Source organism: Octopus bimaculoides, chromosome 2 (genome assembly GCF_046866305.1).
Source record: "Octopus bimaculoides isolate indiv1 chromosome 2, ASM4686630v1, whole genome shotgun sequence".
Classification (NCBI taxonomy): Eukaryota; Metazoa; Mollusca; class Cephalopoda; order Octopoda; family Octopodidae; genus Octopus; species Octopus bimaculoides.
The window spans coordinates 27157008-27176313 of record NC_142929.1 but is presented as its reverse complement, the minus strand read 5'-3'; the positions used below and the strand labels follow the sequence as shown (position 1 = coordinate 27176313).

At 35.2% G+C, this 19306-nt stretch overlaps 1 protein-coding gene across 3 annotated transcripts in view; it reads left to right on the top strand.

Annotated features, from left to right (window-relative positions):
* The window catches only part of LOC106868874 (uncharacterized), a 45167-nt gene that overhangs the window by 20437 nt on the left and 5424 nt on the right, over window positions 1-19306 (top strand). For 2 of the 3 annotated variants that reach the window (XM_014914325.3, XM_014914332.3), the window contains 2 exons: window positions 5434-5634; window positions 9069-9117. In XM_014914325.3, coding sequence (XP_014769811.1) covers window positions 5434-5634; window positions 9069-9117 — 250 coding nt within the window. The remainder of the gene's footprint in view (window positions 1-5433; window positions 5635-9068; window positions 9118-19306) is intronic. The other variant, XM_014914341.3, reaches the window with a different exon arrangement.

Sequence of the window (19306 nt, the reverse complement as noted above, 5' to 3'; positions counted from 1 at the left end):
TTGTTCAGCAATCGATTACCAGTGAACGTTTTCACTGTTTTCCTACATATCGGAAGCAACAAATCTCGTCTAAGCATGCGGTTAGATGAAAATCCTTAAAGTTTACCACCATCGCAGTGAGTGAATACGTGAAGAGTGGAGTTTATGATATAACCTTCATTCTATGATTTCAGTTGTTTCAACGAGTTGAGGCAACAAATCACACATCATGTTTATAGCCAATGATGATAGCGATGAATTTAGACATGCATATATAGTGAGTAAGGCGGGATTACACTATCCAGTTGCCTATAACAGAGAGCACTCAACAATTGGTGGGAGTCTGAAGTTGCATAAAAAAGAATTTTTCCTGTGGAAAGTCAGATTTCGTCCAAACAGAAAATCTGAAATGTTTACTACTGTCGTAGAGAACAAGTACATGAAGAGTGGAATTTATAATATAAATTTCTTCTGTCGTTTGCTATTGTTTCAAAGACTGAAGTGAGCAATCACACATCATGTCTATACACATTGATGATAACGATTATTAAGTCACACATATTATATAATGTATAGTAATGTATAATAGCATCGGCGATTATTTCGTCAGAACCGATTGAATAAAGTAATTCATGAGAATTACTTTATTCAATGTACTGTAGAGTGCATAGTGTGTGTGTGTGTGTGTGTGTGTGTGTGTGTGTGTGTGTGTGTGTGTGTGTGTGTGTATGTGAGTGTGTTTATATAACCTTCCTGCTCCACTGCAGTATAGCAGCAGAAGGAACGAAAAAGAAGAGGTAAAACAATGAAAAGGAAAATAGAAATAGTGATGTCATAAATATTTAAAAACTAATCTGACATATGTGCTCACATGCGTACATACATACATACATACATGCATGCATGCATACATACATACATACATGCATAACTGTAGATGTGTGTATTTGTGTATATATATACGTATGTGTGTGTATGCACTCACAAACGCACACACACACACTATGTACTCTACATTACGCCGAAAAAAGTAATTCCCATCAGTCTTGAAGAAAAGAAATTGTAAGAGGTTTAAGGACTGTATAAGAACTAGCATGGAGTCACTTGGAATGGATCCAAAGGCCATAGAAATCAATGCTTCGGATCGAGCTGGATGGCGAACAAAAGTGTGGAGTGGAGTGAAAGCTTCTGAAGAAACCAGGTTGACCCATGCGAAACTCAAAAGAAATTTAACGAAAAATACTACGACCAAAGTGAGAATGAATCCCAGCAATCTTTTTGTGCGCACAATTTGTGACAGACCATGCTTTTGTTTTGCTGGGCTTAAATCTCATTGGAGGACCCATGAAAAACAAACCTCCACTAACTACTCTGCCTGTCTATATGTGCATTCCTGTTAATGCCGTGTATACCATAAAGTCTGCAAATCTTACGGTGGCCTGAAAAGACATTTTAAGATCTACAAAGATCAGAACTTAACTGCATCTCTTGATGGTACAAAGCAGATATGCAATTTATGTGGGTGTCTTTACAAAACATTGTCAAGTTTAAAAAGCCACATCAGACGCCATAATAAATCTAAGATAACAGTACAAGCGTTGGTCAAACTCTGTATAAGCAGCAAAGAGTCACTGTGTATGTATATATATATATATATATATATATATAAGTCAGTAAATAGTGGGGTTGTGTTAACCGCACGTGGAGAAATAATAGGAAAATGAAAAAAAGCCAGAATGCTGAACTGGAAGCATATTTTAATAAAGATTTTTTCTAACCGGTTTTCATTGCGAAGAAGCAAATTATCAAGAAGTACAAATGAAGAAAATAATATATAAAACAATAATATATAAAAAAAAAAAAAATACCCATACATTATATTGTCTTTGAGCTTTTGTAGTTCAATAGTAGTTCATGTATAAACTGGTAGGAAAAATAAGGATGCATGAGAGTTGAGAGTTTTGTTAGGTTTAAAAAAAGGGTTAAAAGCTTGTGTTAAGCAGGAAATGTGGAGTCAAAACATATATATATATATATATATATATATATATATATATATATATATATATATATCACCTTGATCAACTTGACCGGTCAGGCAATCGAATGTCGCTTTAAATCCTCTGCTCACAGTATTTCATCCATTTTGTTCTTGATTTCGTCCTCCTCCATTGCAGTCCCATCATTTTCTTTATATTGTCAATCCATCTGAGTGAAGACCTTCAGAGTGGTTGTTTCCGCACGTGCGCATACCATTTAACTGCACGGGTCCACATGTATGCACACACAAACTCACACACGCACACGAACATGTATGTGTGTATATACATATATTGTGTATGTGTGTTTTAACTTTTTTAATAAAAAAACAACGCAAGGTATATAAATTGATAATACAAATCGATGGTTAGCACTATGACCTGGTATTTTAATATTTCGCGTTTGGGACCCCGCTCTTCGAGAAATAGTCTGACAATCAACATCGACGAATGCGAGAAAGTTCTCAAGAAAAGTTAACAAGGAATCTTTAATAAAATCTCTCCACCGAAGTTAACAAAGAACTTACTAGATCTACAAACCAAACTGTAAAATTATATCATTAAAAAATTAAATTGATTAGAACTACCAGTGAAATAATTCTTTTCCTTTTTCAAATATGTGTGTGTGTGTTTGTGTATAAATAAATAAATAAAATATACACATTAAGTACAGGACATAACCAACGTGTGATAAATACGTAAACACACAGAGATAAGCACATTAACTGCAACCTAGTTTTGGTGCAGCTTCAACAGCCCGTGATGCCTTATCTTAATGAACCTCGAAATGTTTCTTCAGACTTCCTTGAGACTTTCAAATCCTGAAGTTTGTTAACATTGATAAAAGCAAAATAATAGTTATGTTCTGTAATGAGTAGGCAGTGCCCTATTTGTGTGCTTTTAAGTAAGATCTAAGTCCAATTTCAAACAGAAAAATTTTCCCACAAAATGTACAAGTATAAAACCTTCCAAGTCCATATTCCCTTACTAGCAGTCTTTTATTTTCCTCTTAATATTTACCTGTATTAGCCTGTTGCGCTCAAAGGTTTTCATGCCAATCCATAATTTTGAATGGCAGGTACCACTACGTGACGTTTTAGATTTTAGATCAATTCCTACACTCTTCAAGATGCCCTTCAATGCATCCTTGAACCTTTTCTTTGGCTTACACTATTTCCTTTTTTCTCTGAACCAGTTCACCATAGAACAATTGTTTAGAGGTACGCTCGTCGGCCATACCGACAATATGTCCAGATCATCACAACTGCATTTTCAAAATTATCGCCAGGCTGGAACAAATACCAAATGCAGCTAGAATACCAGAGTCGCGGGTGAATGAATTTCATTTTATTTTCAGAAAACGGCGTAGGCATTTATGATGGAATCGTTCTAGGAGTTCGAAGTGATGTCCAAATTTCAGAGGCGTATACAAGAGAGAATAATACAAAAGATTTACAAACACCCCCACACACACACACACACACACCCACACACACATGTCTATAGATACATACGTGTGCGTGAATGTGCGTGTAAGCAAAGTATTCTGGGATTAAGAAACAGAGAAACAGTACGCAGTACATTACATAAAATATACAGTTTAAATAGTTTAGTTGCTTTTGACAGATTTAGAGATACACTATTCAACGCTACGCATTTTTTGTAACACTTTATCATTTTAAGCAATTGAATTTCTTCCAATTTATGAGATTTATACTTTCTAAATCATTCGACGCGAGCTGGAGTCGCCCTGTTTATTTTTTGCTTTTCTCTCATAATGCTTAATGAAATAGTTTTCTAAATTACTCAACAGCATTTTTACTCTCTTGTTATAACAGCGTCTTTACTTACTTGTTCTGCTTGTATTTAAAAGTTCATTCAGTTTTGTTATCTCGTCCTACATGTAATAAAAGGTAATGAATCCGTGGATGAGGCCAATCAAAACAACAAAACTCAGAGATGCTAAATGCAGGTGAACTGTAATGCGTTGTTTTGCTTTGAAGTCGTTGATATCTTAATCAAAATGAAAGAAAAGTCTTATCGTAAATTATATTTACTAGCAGGATCTGTGGAAATTCTACTGTTTAAGTCAGCGTATTTTAAAACATTATGCTATTATATTAAACACAAGTAAGGAATTTCAAAAATTCTTATGACATCCTGCCATTAAATCAAAACTGTACATTCAAATATAATCGAAATAACTTTGGAGGTATTGCTTATTTTCCTTCTTTTAATATGTTTGACAGATATGATGTGCTTTATAGTTTAAAGAAATAACAGATTAATTAAAATGAAAAATCTTATTCGTATGTATATATATATATATATATATATATATATATATATATATATATATATATATATATATATATCGTGAGAATTTACAAAAAAAAAAAAAAAACAACTGATGAAGACGGCTGTGTAAACAACAAAAAAATGTATTAGCTTAACGCTCAGGAAGTGAGAAAGTCTTTTACGTTTCGAGTCTACGCTCTTCGACAGAAAGGAACACAGAAATAAACAGGGAGAGAAAATAGAAAAGAGGTTTAGTGGCTAGTGATCTATCATAGCGAAATGGCGAAATATATATAGGTATATATATATATATATATATATATATATATATATATATATATATATATATATGTAGACTCAACTACGTATCTGTCTAGCTAACGCGCTAGCTAGCTAATTAACTATCATATCTGCATTCTCTTCTGTATCTGTCTACTCTCATAATACAAATAAGTATTTAAGCCATATAACAAAAAACGAAAAACACAAAAAGAAAAGTGAATAATGGTCGTGCTCCAGCATGGCAACAGTCTTTGGTCTGGAATATGTAAAAGATAAAAGTGTAACGTCCACAGCTATTTGATAAAGTTATTTCAATTCAATTTAACTATCTACCGATATATCTTTATAAATCTTCACGACATTGTTTCAATATGCTAAGCATTTTGAATAATAGATACCTTCTCCTCACCCCTCTCTTTTTTTCTCTCTTTAAAATAAAAGAAATGGAATAGAACCAGTGCATATTTTCTATTGGCCTAATGACCCTGCCAAAATACAAGATCCGTTTCAACACGGTTTCACACCAAGAGTCTTGCAAACCAAACACAAGGACAAAACAACAATTGTTTTCTAGGCAAGCATGAGTCCAAATAGTTTAATGGCACACGTAGGAACGAAGCAGCCCTTTTGTATTAATTGCCAGTGATTAGCGAAAGTACATTGGATAGTGTTGGATTTGAATATAGTGTATCGAAAACAATATTCTCCACTTGTTTACATTGCATGAAGTGCCTCGCTCTTCACTCCCCATCGCTCCCCTGCCCTCTCGTTCCCTAACCATCTCTCACTTTCTATTTATTTACCTTATAAATTTCCATATTTTTTCTGTTTACAGGGATACAGTCGTGCCGATACTTGCTATCCTTCAGATCAGAATTTCATTCTCTTTGGTCGTTGCAGCTCAGTGTCAGAATACAGAAATGCATTTGTAAAGAAAAAATTTCCATCGAAAATAGAAATAGACAGAAAACGAGTTAACCCTCTAAAACAAATGGGTTCCGGTTTTGATCCTGTGATCCAGCAGAGTTGTTATCAGGTAAAAGAATTATATATAATTACATCACTCGCGAACTCATAAAAATGTATGTATGTATGTATGTATGTATGTATGTATGTATGTATGTATGTATGTATGTATGTATGTATGTATCTATCTATCTATCTATCTATCTATCTATCTCTCTCTCTCTCTCTCTCTCTCTATATATATATATATATAGTGTAGTATATTGCCACTTAAGTGTGGCTGACCCCTAGGGGTGGATGTTACTGTTGCTTTTAGCCCCAGGAGGACATCTCCTCCAGCTGGCTTATCGACACACTACTGTGTCCTGTTTGCCAAGGGAAGTTATCCCTCCCATCATGATCTGTAGCACGAACGGACCCGGGTTTCAGGGTTATTTCCCTTCGTCAGCGTCCGATAGCCACTGATCTTTGATGAGAGAGATAAAATCTTGGCAATCTTATATCTACTTTTCCAGTGAAATTCTTCACTGATATCGAAAAGGTGAAAACAAGCTATGTTAATTCTCTAAATGAAGTATTAACAGTAACTGCACGATAAAGTGTAGTATATTGCCACTTAAGTGTGGCTGACCCCTAGGGGTGGATGTTACTGTTGCTTTTAGCCCCAGGAGGACATCTCCTCCAGCTGGCTTATCGACACACTACTGTGTCCTGTTTGCCAAGGGAAGTTATCCCTCCATATATATATATATATATATATATATATAAAAGATAATAAGAGTGAAAAAACTACAGAAGGCTTGTGTTACATGGTTAAAGTATATATTTAAATTATTTCAGAAAAATGTTAGAAAAATGTTATAAAATCTTTTTGGTATATAAACATTGTATTTTGAGAAATAACCGGTTTCGTGTTGTCTTTTCAAATTTCTCTACTTCATTATGTCGTGTTCGCTCCAGTCTGAGAAAGAAGAGTTCTAGATAGGGGGAGGTAATTAGGGATTTCTTCCGGTATACGGGAGATAATCGAAATCTAGGAGGTGGTAGAATTTGATTAATTTACCATGGTTTTGTTCTATATTTTTTTCCCCTTTTTTTCTCAGTGGGGTGATGAATTTCCTTATTTAAATGTGTTAGCAATGGTTAAGTTTGGGTTTGTATTTTTGAATGAAAAAGGTTTCCTTATTTAATCTAATCTGTGTTGGTGTTTTAATGGCACATTGATAAAAAGGAAAGATTATAAATTGTGGTAGCATTTGTTTTGCGCATTTCTCAATATGATCACTAAAAAGTATCATTCGGTATTCTGGGTATGCAATCTGCTGGCGGTGCAGAGTGCATCTACGTTTGAGCGATAATCCTGTGGACCCTATGTAGTTCTCGTGGCAGCCCGAACATCTTATTATATAAATAAGATTTTCTGAGGCACAAGTAAAGTTAGATTTAACTTTGAATTTGTGTCCCTCTTTGAAGAGGAATTCTGAACCTTCTAGAATGTTTGGGCATGTTGCACAATTTGGTCGTAAAACCAGAATTTTAAAATCATTTTTTTAGTACATATTTCTAAATGATTACTTAATAGGATGGACATTACACACCCAAATTTCATGCAGATGTACTCGCGTACGTTCCAATGATGAGTTTCTGTTTGGCCAATGTATATTTCTTCACAATTCTAGCGTCCTTCTGAGCAATCTACATCCAACTTTGAACTTCTGTATACCAAGAAAAACAGCCAGATGAAAAATATTTCTAAATGCAAATATAAAATGTAAAAGCCGAAATCTTATCTACAGCATCAAATACCGAATTGCATAGAAATATATATTGGCCAATCAGGAAACTCGTTATCGGAACTCACCGAAGAACACCAGCAAGAAATTCGGATCGTAATGTCCGTCAGATCCCATTAAGCATTAATTCAGAATCATGCAATAAGAAAAAGTTTTATATATTTCAGTTTTACAAACTTTACGATTATAGAAAAGTTAAAAGAAATGTAAGAGAAAAAAATTTATGGAGAGAATTAAGCCCTTTTCTGAATAGACAACAATGACAACAACAACAACAACAACAACAACAACAACAACAACAACAACAACAACAACAACAACAATAATAATAATAATAATAATAATAATAATAATAATAATAATAATAATAATGATAATAATAATAATAATAATAATAATAATAATAATAATAATAATAATAATAATAATAATAATAATAATAATAATAATAATGATAATAATAATAATAATAATAATTCTTTCTACTATAGGCAATTTGAGGGAGGGAACTAGTCGATTACATTGACCCCAGTGTTTCACTGGTACTTAATTTATTGACCCCGAAAGGATGAAAGGCAAAGTCGACCTCGGCGGAATTTGAACTCAGAATGTAGCAGCTACAGTAAATATTCTGCTCAATACCACAGATTTACTTGTCAGTTGTTTGACCTTAACCAGTTGAGCATGTGCCTTGGTAGTTAACGATATGTGCGTCTCTGATCACGAGCAGAAGTAGTGGGGGAGCATCATAGCTATGTATTGAGAGGAATTCGTGGGGGTTTGAATAATTCACCTCTGGAAACATGGATATTTTGTTCATCATCCTTAAACAAACTGTATTCTGGGTTCTTTTGAGTGGAATGGGCTACTCAACTTGAAGAAAATTCTAACATGGCCCTACCTGCAAGGTCATGCACTGTTTATCTTGGTGTGAAGTCACTATGTTGCGCACATATGGTTGTGATGCATGTGCCTGGTGTCCCTTATCAGACAGGTGGTCATTGGGCTTCGTTTATTTATACCCCAATGTCACTTTGATGGCACGCACTGCTCTCTCATTCAATAGTAATAATAATAATAATAATAATAATAATAATAATAATAATAATAATAATAATAATAATAATAATAATTTTGATTTAAATTTACAATGACATATTCATTCTTAATACGTTTCGGCAGATTCGAACGTGAATATACTAACTGCTATTGTGTTCTCTTGAGAACAACTCCTTTATGGCGATTATACGTTGATAAAACACCCGATTCATTAGTACAAGGGATTCTGGAACAGCCTATGTTTCAACATTGTTGTGTCTCGTCTGCCAGAAGCACCCCAGATCAATGAATGTAACAAGAGTCGATGTTTTTTTATATTTTCAGCAAAATAATATTCACTTATTATTAAATACGGGTGTCAGCTTATTGCTTTAAAAATGCCGTGTGTGTACTTACATACATACATACGAGCATACATATATACGTACGTACGTACATACACAGATACGTACGTACACAGATACATATTACGTTTATTAATGTGCGCGTATATATATATATATATATATATATATATATATATATATATGTATGTGTGTGTGTGTGTGTGTGTGGACATACGTAAATGAGCATAATGCTATCAGATTTTATCTGAGATCAATAGGTTTATATTATATTAATTGTAAGTAATTTATCCTAAATATGATTTCAGCAAGACTTTCTTCCTACACGTGTTTCTCCAAAAAGTTTGGGCTTACTACGTAAGTAATATTTATACCCATAATTCGGTTTATTTAGGTTATAAAAACTAGTCTAAAGTGTTTCGATATTTGTTTCATAGAACTTTGTAATGTGATAAACATTTCCTAAACACTAAATTTTAAGTGTTCTCTAACCATTTGGCTGTTGTACTCTGAGATATTATTTTAAGCTACAGCAACGACAACTTACACAGGATGCTGATGTGTGTGTGTGTGTAAGTGTGTGTATGTAGTGTAATACATGAAACTTTAAGCTCTTGAGTCACTTCTGTAGGTTTTAAAGCGATATACATTTGTGTATGTATATATATGTGTGTGTGGGTGAACATCGTATACAAGTGTACAGTATCAGCTGTCAATTTTGTCTATATATTTATATCAGCTCGTGCAGCAGCACCTTCAAAACCAGGGTGGGTATTCATTACTCTAACTTCAAGTCCCCAGCAAGATCTAACACCACCTCTTTATCACGACTAATCCACAAACTTCAGCATGATTCAATTACTTATACTCTAAAATGGTCCATGCTAAACCGTATACCGGATATAACAGCAAACGTGATCTCTGCATCGCTGGTCTTCTCCATTATGCAATCTACTGATTGTTTAAACGAATGGGATGGCATAAGTTTTACTTGTTGACAAAAATTATGCAATTTATTCTCTAAGTAAAAATAACAACAGTCTCCCTATAATCGAGGTATCCTTGGCCTGAAGAGTAGCTTGCGGTCTACTCCTTGTTTGGATAATTTACTACTTCCGAGGTTCCGCTAGCTATGAAACATATGTAACCTGGATTCTATCTACTCCATTTCCTAATTTTTGAATATCTATCTATCTATCTATCTATCTATCTATCTATCTATCTATCTATCTATCTATCTATCAGTATATATGTATATATATACTAGCGGTCACTCAGCCTTCGCCCCGGTCTGTATTGTATTGAAATGTATTCATAAGGCATCTATTGTAATGTCCATGTGTCAGATCGCAATTAAAGCCTGCTAGTCGGCACTTTTCACGAGAAAAAGGTCTAAATTCCAATCTGACTTGTCGTTGCTCTGATGTTTCGTAATCTCTGGAGCGGGTATTTCTGGCTGCGTTACTTTGAAGTTGTTCTGTTAACACTTGTTCCCTTAAGTGGGCTTTTCTATCTGTTTCAAACGTCAATCTCTGTCGTTTCTGCTATGATGTCTTGTGTTTGCTCAAGCAAGTTTGTCTATCGGCTTGAGACTACAGTCTCCGTTGTTTCCACTCCGGTGTCTCTTGTTCCTTTAAGCGGGCTTTCCTGGTTGTTTCAAACTGACGTGTTACTTCTTGCTGCTCTTGTGTCTCCACGGCATTTTGTTGTCTCTGAGATTGGAGCCTATCTTTCTTTTCTTCTTGTGTTTCCTCAACCCTTCGACTTCTGGAGCATCGGGCTTCAGATAATCGAAAAGTATTGTCTTCTACGCATTGTATTGAATTTTCCAAGTAAAATATTTAAAGAATCAGAAAAGAAAAAAAAAAAACTCCTAACATTTAATTCATTTTTTGTTGCTACTAACTTCAATCATGTGACTTTATATCATCCAACTACCAAATAATTATACCTTTTATATATATACCACCAAACTTCACTTCACCAAATGAATACGATTGCTTCGAATCATACCACATGTAACACAAGGAATATTCAAATTACGATATAGTATAAGACTATATATATATATATATATATATATATATATATATATATATATATATATATATATATATATATATATTTTTAGTTTATACACAACTAGATTTACATTCTTTAGTATGCTCTCTATTTCTCATAAGGATAAAATATGTATATCCGAATTTATTATCTGCTATATACTTCATCAAGTCTTTTGTAATAATAATAATTATTTGTTTTATACTTCTTGCACTGAGGAGAACAGTACTATGTAATTAATTTAATTTAATCAAATTAATATTAATTATTCTACTATGAATTTACATGTTAATATCGCTGTTTGAAACGATCGTATGCATGTATTAAAATTCTTTCAAATTTTAGCATCTTTTCTTCTCCACTTTTAACAAATTTGTCGAGTTCTATGGGATACCTTTCCATAAATTCTCATAGCACACCATACACATATAATATTTTCATATTCGCAAAAATCTTACGCCAGTGAGCTACCAGCAAAATTTGTTGGAAATCGCCTTTTGGAACCCTCCAAAGTAAAGGATGAAATATAATTGAACCTTTTCACACAATCACACACACACACACACACACACACACACACACATTTATCTTTGTCTGTCTGTCTGTCTGTCTGTCTCTTTCTTTCTTTCTCTCTCTCTCTCTCTCTCTCTCTCTCTCTCTCTATATATATATATATATATATATATATATATATATATATATATATATATATACATATATATACATATATGCATATGTGTGTGTGCGTGTGTGTGTATGTGTGTATACACTCATGTATACGTATACATTTTTATATACACTTATGCATGTTCATACATATACATGTAATGTATGCAAATGTGGGTGTGTGAATGTGTGTGTGTGTGTGTGTGTGTGTGTGTGTGTGTGTGTGTGTGTGTGTGTGTGTGTGTGTGTGTGCCCGCATGTTAGTTTACTCTTCTTACATCGATGAAATCTAAAATAAGTTATTCTTGGAAAAGGAAATAATATTTTGGAAACAAATGAGTTTAATTTTTAATTTCATATATATATTTATATGTGTGTGTGTGAAAATAGCGTCGCTAATTGTCACTCACCCCCATTCTGTTTGATGTTTTAGCCTTCTTCTTCCAGTGTGACGAAAGACAAGGCTGTTCATAAATTACCTTTACAGCTTACACGCTTCCGAACTTCAAATTGTAAAGATCATTTTCCTCCACCTCCCAACCCATTTTCAGAAAGAAAAAGTCCATAATGAGCATGACGGAGGTCAGATTAGTAGGAAATATACAGAAAAAAAATTCTGGAAATTCATGACAACACTGATGACAGAATGCGAGTTCCAGCAATTCAATGTTATTCCAACATTTTCGTGACTCGGTCAGCTGCAGGCCTTGAATATGAAAAACAACATGAGAATTAAGAAAATGGAAAGATTTCAATAGTAGAATGCGACATCATTTGTGATATCAGACTGTTATTGTTTAGCGCCAGGTTAGTCCTATGTACCAACTAGAAATAGCAGCCAAATTTCTAACCAACTAGAAATAGTAGCCAAATCTCCATCAAGTTGTACCCGACTGTCTGGAAAATAAAGGACTCATTGGGTAATGTTGTCCTAAATAACAATATATTTAAATAACAGATGAGATAGTCATAGCTGGATTTTTTATGTCTCGCTAGTGTCAAGACTGGAGGCGCAATGGCCCAGTGGTTAGGGCAGCGGACTCGCGGTCATAGGGTCGCGGTTTCGATTCCCAGACCGGGTGTTGTGAGTGTTTATTGAGCGAAAACACCTAAAGCTCCGCGAGGTGTCAAGACAGGACAGTTGCAGTTCTGATAACATCAGCTGAGGCAAAAACACGTGTCTACAGTCATCTGTTTTTTGTCCTCAAAAAGTCTGTTTTTTCCTTATGGTATATTACTTCCAGAGTATTGTTGATTTTCTCATTCGCAATCAATCATAATTGTTGCTAAGTATTTGATTACCTTCTTTTTAATTATCTACATTCATACCATTGGCCTCTCTGAATTATTTCTCTTAGCATATGTATATATATGTATATGTGTGTGCATATGTGTGTGTGTCTGTGTGTGTGCATGCTCACGTGTGGATATGTATGTATAAATGTATGCACACTAGTTTTATACATCATGGGTTAAATAGTTATCTATCTCAGAGGCTAGGTGTCGCAAATTTACTGAAAACGGATAAATAAGATAATGAGATACTCACTATTTTCTGAATTATATTCCTGAATAGAAGTGAATAAAAATAGCTACAACCAGGAAATGGAATAGGTTCGTGTATTTAAATTCCGGATCTCTTAATCTCCTGTTCTTTTGAACGCACTATTTTTGAGTTGCTTATCTTTTACTTGCTTCAGTCATTCGATTGCAACCATGTCACGGCACAGCTCAATACTTATTTATGTTAGTCTGGTACTTACTCTATCGGAATCCTTTTTGCGGGGACATAAACAAACCAATACCGGTTGTTAAGCGACACACACACACATACACACACACACACGACGGGTTTCTTTTCAGTTTCCGTCTACCAAATCCATTCGTAAGGCTTTGGTCGACCCGAGGCTATAGCTGAGATAACTGCCCAAGATGCCACGCAATGAGATTGAACCCGAAACCATGATGTTTTCAAGCAATATTCTTACCTTACAGCCATATATTGTTTTCTTTTGACTGGGCAGAAAAATCCATTAACTTTGCAAGAAGAGAAAAATCCGAAAATAAAGTTTTTGTCATTTGTGTCTTTATCAACATTACTAATGGCGTAACAGGACAATGGCATTTTAAGGCCAGATTATTTGGAGACAATTTTATTCTAGATTATCTGGGTAGTTGCTTAAATAAAAGTTTTCATTTACTGATTAATCAAGAAAATTGATAAATCCAGTGGTGGAGACAGCTACCTAAAAGTTAGCTTCGTTAACTGCTAATCCGCTAACTAAAAAAGTTAGCTTCGCAAACGCTAAACCATTAAACAGGTAAAAAAAATGAGCGGAAGCTAACGCTAACTGCTAATCCGCTAACTGCTAATCCGCTAACTAAAAAAGTTAGCTTCGCAAACGCTAAACCATTAAACAGGTAAAAAAAAATGAGCGGAAGCTAACGCTAACTGCTAATCCGCTAACTAAAAAAGTTAGCTTCGCAAACACTAAACTATTAAACAGGCAAAAAAAAAAAATGAGCGGAAGCTAACGCTAACTGATAACCGCTAACTTTTATCATATGAAATTAGTTTCGGTTTGATTTTTGGCTCTAAAACACTCAAAAACAGACCTACAGAGCTGAAATTTTCATCTTGTAGCTGAGAGCTTTCCAAAAAGGTGTAGCATGCTAAGATCAGATTATGATCAATGTGTATGCAAATAATTAAATGAACAAATGAAATTAAGCTTTAGTTTTTCAGTCATCATACATTTTGTTTACTGTACAAAAAGTATTAAATGAATCAAAACGATACAGTATCGCATAGGTATCATGCTAAGATCAAATGATGATCAAGTTGTACTACTCTGGTTGAGCCTTCTCCATCACCTCAACGTGTTGTTGGTTGCCCTTCATAAACATCAGCATCTCAAAGTTACTGTCTGATAGAATGGCTCTCTTGGCCCTCAAAATATCTTTGCTTATAGAGAATAGGCGCTCAACCGCAGCACTAGATGGGATGACGTTGTTATACTTGGTGAACAGGTCGATCAAGACCTGCTTACCCAAAAAGGCGACTTCAGTCAGGATCTCCTTCGAGACGACCTCCATCCAGGTCTTCATCAAGTTCTGCGCCTTGGATTCCAGGGACCTGCGACTCCTGCTCTCCCGGAACCGAGTGGTTTTGCTGAAGAAATCATCTTCCCCATCCTCATTGCTGGTGGTGCTGCTGCCCTCCTCATTGGTCTCCATTAGGTCTGCCTCTACAACGGTCTCCATGGTGTTCGTTACTCTGCTAACCTGGCTGTTATTATACTGCACTAGCCAGAACACGAAACTTGGGGTGGAAGGCAGCGGTTAGTAGCTGGCACTCCAGGTCTTCTAGGAGCAGCCCGAGCCTTTTCTACCAGAGGACTGCAGTACAGGAGATGTTTGAACTTGGCCTCCAAAATTATGACGGTAGCCGCTAAAGGTGGCAGAAGGCTCCCGAGATAATCCTGCTCCTCCCACTGGATATTATCCAAGGCCTTGGCAACATTAGACATCACCTGGGTGTACTCCGTCAGGAAGCCGACATCAGAATCAGTGAAGGTCTTCAGGTTCAGCTGTGTCATCACCCGGTGGACAGCTCCCCAATTCTTCTCCAGCAGGTTGTTGAGGACAACAACAGAGCCATAGGTAGAGTTCCTTCTGGTACTGTTGGGGACAACCAGCCTCCTCTTCAACGCGTCCAAAATGTTGTATGCCACCACTGTGCTGTAGCTCTGCAGATTCCACAGCCACTGTGCCTTGGACATGGCCTTCCTGTAGGCCGATCTGAACGAAGTGCTATCAAGAGCCTTGACGGCATCCACGATGGCTACCAAGTTGAAGGTATGGGCTGCGCACTTCATGCGCACTGGCAGGTTTAGGTCCAGGCTGCTGGGCTCGTCAAGGATAGCTTCAATAGAGATGTACTCAACTCCGTCCTCATCTCCAAACTCGAGATCCATGTCCAGGTCCACATCCTCGACGCCCTCCACGTCCGGATCGGCAGCAGTCCCAGCAATGTCTGGCGAGAGTTCAACTTCTGTACTAAACTACATAAATGCCTTAATAGAGATTTTGCCGTTCTTCGTCGTGGTCCTGGTCACCTTATCTGGCAGATGGAACTTGTAATGGGTGTCCACCATAGCCTGAACGAAAACATCAAAGGTGGGATATCTTCTGAACAGAGAGCAAACCAGGATACGTGTTGTCTCGTGCGGGTCTTGTGCCGTTATCCTTATCCTCAGATAAAACCTGTTGTGGGCCGACCAACAGTCCGCGGTGGTCGCCACCCAGGGGACATCCTTGAACAATGTGTAATTAAAAAAATGTTAAACTGTAAAGAGACATAAGTTGTAAAGTTAAAAACTTAAAATTATATATATATATATATATATATATATATATATATATATATATATATATATATATATATATATATATATATATACACACATACATACATCTCTCTCTCTCTCTCTCTCTCTCTCTCTCTATATATATATATATATATATATATATAATCAAGATGACTAACAACAATTTAAAAGCAACCAGGAAATAAATCATCGTCACTAAGAGTGACAGCAGTGCAGTGAGTACCAGCATTGCAGGAAATAAGAGTCGTAAACTCCTTAGCCACAAATGTACATGATCTCTTTGTATTGACAAGGGAGAACCCCCAGCCCCCATGCTAATTTCGTATAGAAAATTAATACTCATTAGTAATGCTCACTCCATCACAACTGACAGAGGCCAACTCACCCTGTCTATCTTACGGAGAATGCAAGGCAGCGAGCTGGCAGAATCGTTAGCACGCCGGGCAAAATGCTTAGCGGTATTTCGACTGTCTTTACGTTCTGAGTTCAAATTCCGCCGAGGTCGACTTTGCCTTTCATCCTTTTGGGGTCGATAAATTAAGTATCAGTTGTGTACTGGGGTCAATCTAATCGACTGGCCCCCTCCCCCAAAATTTCAGGCCTTGTGCCTAGAGTAGAAAAGAATATTATGGAGAATGTCATTGAAATCAGTGACTGATTTCAGAAAATGTAAAAATTATAAAATAATCAAGGTGACTAGCAGCGATTTAAAACCAACAGGGAAATAACTCACCATCACTATATATAAACCGACGAAGGGTATGATCAAGGCTTACTAAAAAAATAGAAACTAACCTCTCATCCACATCTCCACACAAGCTGCAATGGTTTTTGTGAGTACATGGTCTGTACAATTTTTTGTGGGTAGGAAAGAGGCAGGACATTTGATCGCAGTATCTTATAACCATATTTTGTTTATAGAAATTGTAGTTTAACATTTGTTACTAGGCTGGGATTTTTTCTGTTTGGCTGCCAGCATTTCAAAAATTAAAGTTTATTGAAAATTTAAAAAATTTGGCCCATTAATGTAGTTTTCCAAGCTGAATTGCTAGAGTTACTTCACTTTTTCCAGAAAAATGGTTTTAAAAATTTATAGAGGTTTAATGTTTGATCATTTTCACCCAGTCCGGAAACAGGATTTGGAAGCGGTCATTTTGTGCGTGACTGCACATTTTGTCGTCAACATCCTGAAAATAGCACGTGTTATCAATATTTGTATTCTAGACGCGGAAACGAGTAAGCAACATGTCTTTTGTAGTTTGAAGCATTCAATATATGCATCAAATGCGATAAACAGCACATTACAAATTAAATATTTAAAAAAATAAACATTTTGTTACCAGAACAACACATCTTTTGTAGTTTTAAGCATTCAATATGCATTTAATGTGAAAGCACGAACTTAAAAGATTTATCCAAAAAACGTTATTTAGCTGTTATTTTTAGCACACCTCACAACCACCTCAATGACAAAAAAGAAAAACAATGCTTCTTTTGTAGTTTTAAGCATTCAATATGAATTTAATGCGATAAACAATTCATTACAATTTAAATATGCTTAAAAAGAAACATTTAAGCATTCAGTATGCATTTAATGCAATGAGCAACACATTACAAATTAAATATGCTTAAAAGACAAACATTTAAGCATTCAGTATGCATTTCATGCGATAAGCAACACATTAAAAATTTAATCTACTTAAAAAAAGACAAACATTTAAGCATTGGTACGAGATTAAAGGATTTATCTAAAAAGCATTGTTGCCATAATCAAACGGATCGATAAGATTTCCAGGTGGATAAAACAGTAGAACACAGCACCAACAAGTGGTTTCAATATATTTGTCAACGGATAAGTAAAATTTCCAGATGAATAAAACAGCAGAACAAAGCGTCAACAATTGATTTCAATATATTTGTCAACACGTGCTTTCTCGCAGACAAAAGAGTTCTCATTTTCCGCTTGTTACTATGAAAACAGACATGAATATGTCTGTGGCTTACGTTTGGCTAAAACTACCCAAAAGTTTCAAATTTTAATTGCTAATAACTCTTCATTTATTGTTTTATAGCAAAAATGATTTTCATGGCATTCATTAGCCTATAAAAGTGTATCATTACACTGAATATGAAATCAATTCTAAATTCATGGAAATATTACTTATAACTTAAAGCCTTGTTATTAAACTTTTAAAAATAGTGACATTGCCTTGATAAGTGACGCGTTGGTAGTGGTGGTGGGATGTTTAACCGAGATGAGGGCTGGAATGATGATCGAAATTTGTTAAGTTTAGAACTTAAAGTTCGTTGATTCGTTATTTCATTAAAGACTGCTATTTTGGCTGTGAAGACTTAATCATGAGTGGAATATATATATATATATATATATATATATATATATATATATATATATATATATATATATATATATATGTATGTGTGTGTGTGTGTGTGTGTGTGTGTGTGTGTGTGTGTGTGTGTGTGTGTGTGTGTGTGTAGAAGGTAGAAAAGTAGCACATGAGTTGATATGTATAAAGAAAATAAGACAAGGTAGAAAATACTAAAACAATTTTATCATGAAGTACATTTTAGTACCGGTTTCCGTCTTTTAGACTTTTTCAACTAAGAGTAAAATAAGAAAAACAAATAGGAGAACAAATTAAGTGAAATGTTTTGTAAATATTTCCATAGTCTTCAAATAGTCTGCATGTCAGTTTCTTCCTTTGTGAATGCTTGGTAGGTAGGTAGTAGTAAAGCTGAAGGAATAGTTTTATGAGTATAGAGAATTGATGGTTTAAGCAGGAGCAGCCGAGGGAGAAGAAGAAGAAGAAGAAGAAGAAGAAGAAGAAGAAGATGATGATGATGATGATGATGATGATGATGAAGAAGAAAGAAGAGAAGTGGGAGTAGGGAAAGAAGAAGAAAAAGAAGAAGAAGAAAAAGAAAACGAAAAAGAAAAAGAAGAAGAAGGAGAGGAGGAGGAGGAGGAGAAAGAAAAGAAAAATACAGGAGTGGTGTAACACAGTAGATTGTTTGTGGAATCTTCTTTAATGGTCAAATGACCTAAAAGTGACCTGTTGTGGTCGTAGCAGTAGCAGTTGGAATTGTTCTAAATTCTTGTAGTTAGTTTCATCTGTGGTGAAAGCATTCAAAAGATGTTTATATTTTGCGATAGAATTTGCTTCTTTGCTAATGCGCTGATTATAGGTTGCATTGTCTCTGAATTTATAGAGGGGAAAAATTCTAAAGTCAGGTTGTTCATTAGTGGCGCAAATATCGATGTGCTCACTTAATCCTATTTTTCTGTAATCCCGTATTTCAATCTTGGATCTATATACCGTCATCCGCTGGCGTAGACTGTTTTTAGTTTGACCAATATATTGTTCTCGACACCCTGAGCAAGTTAATGCATATATTAGGTTTTCTAC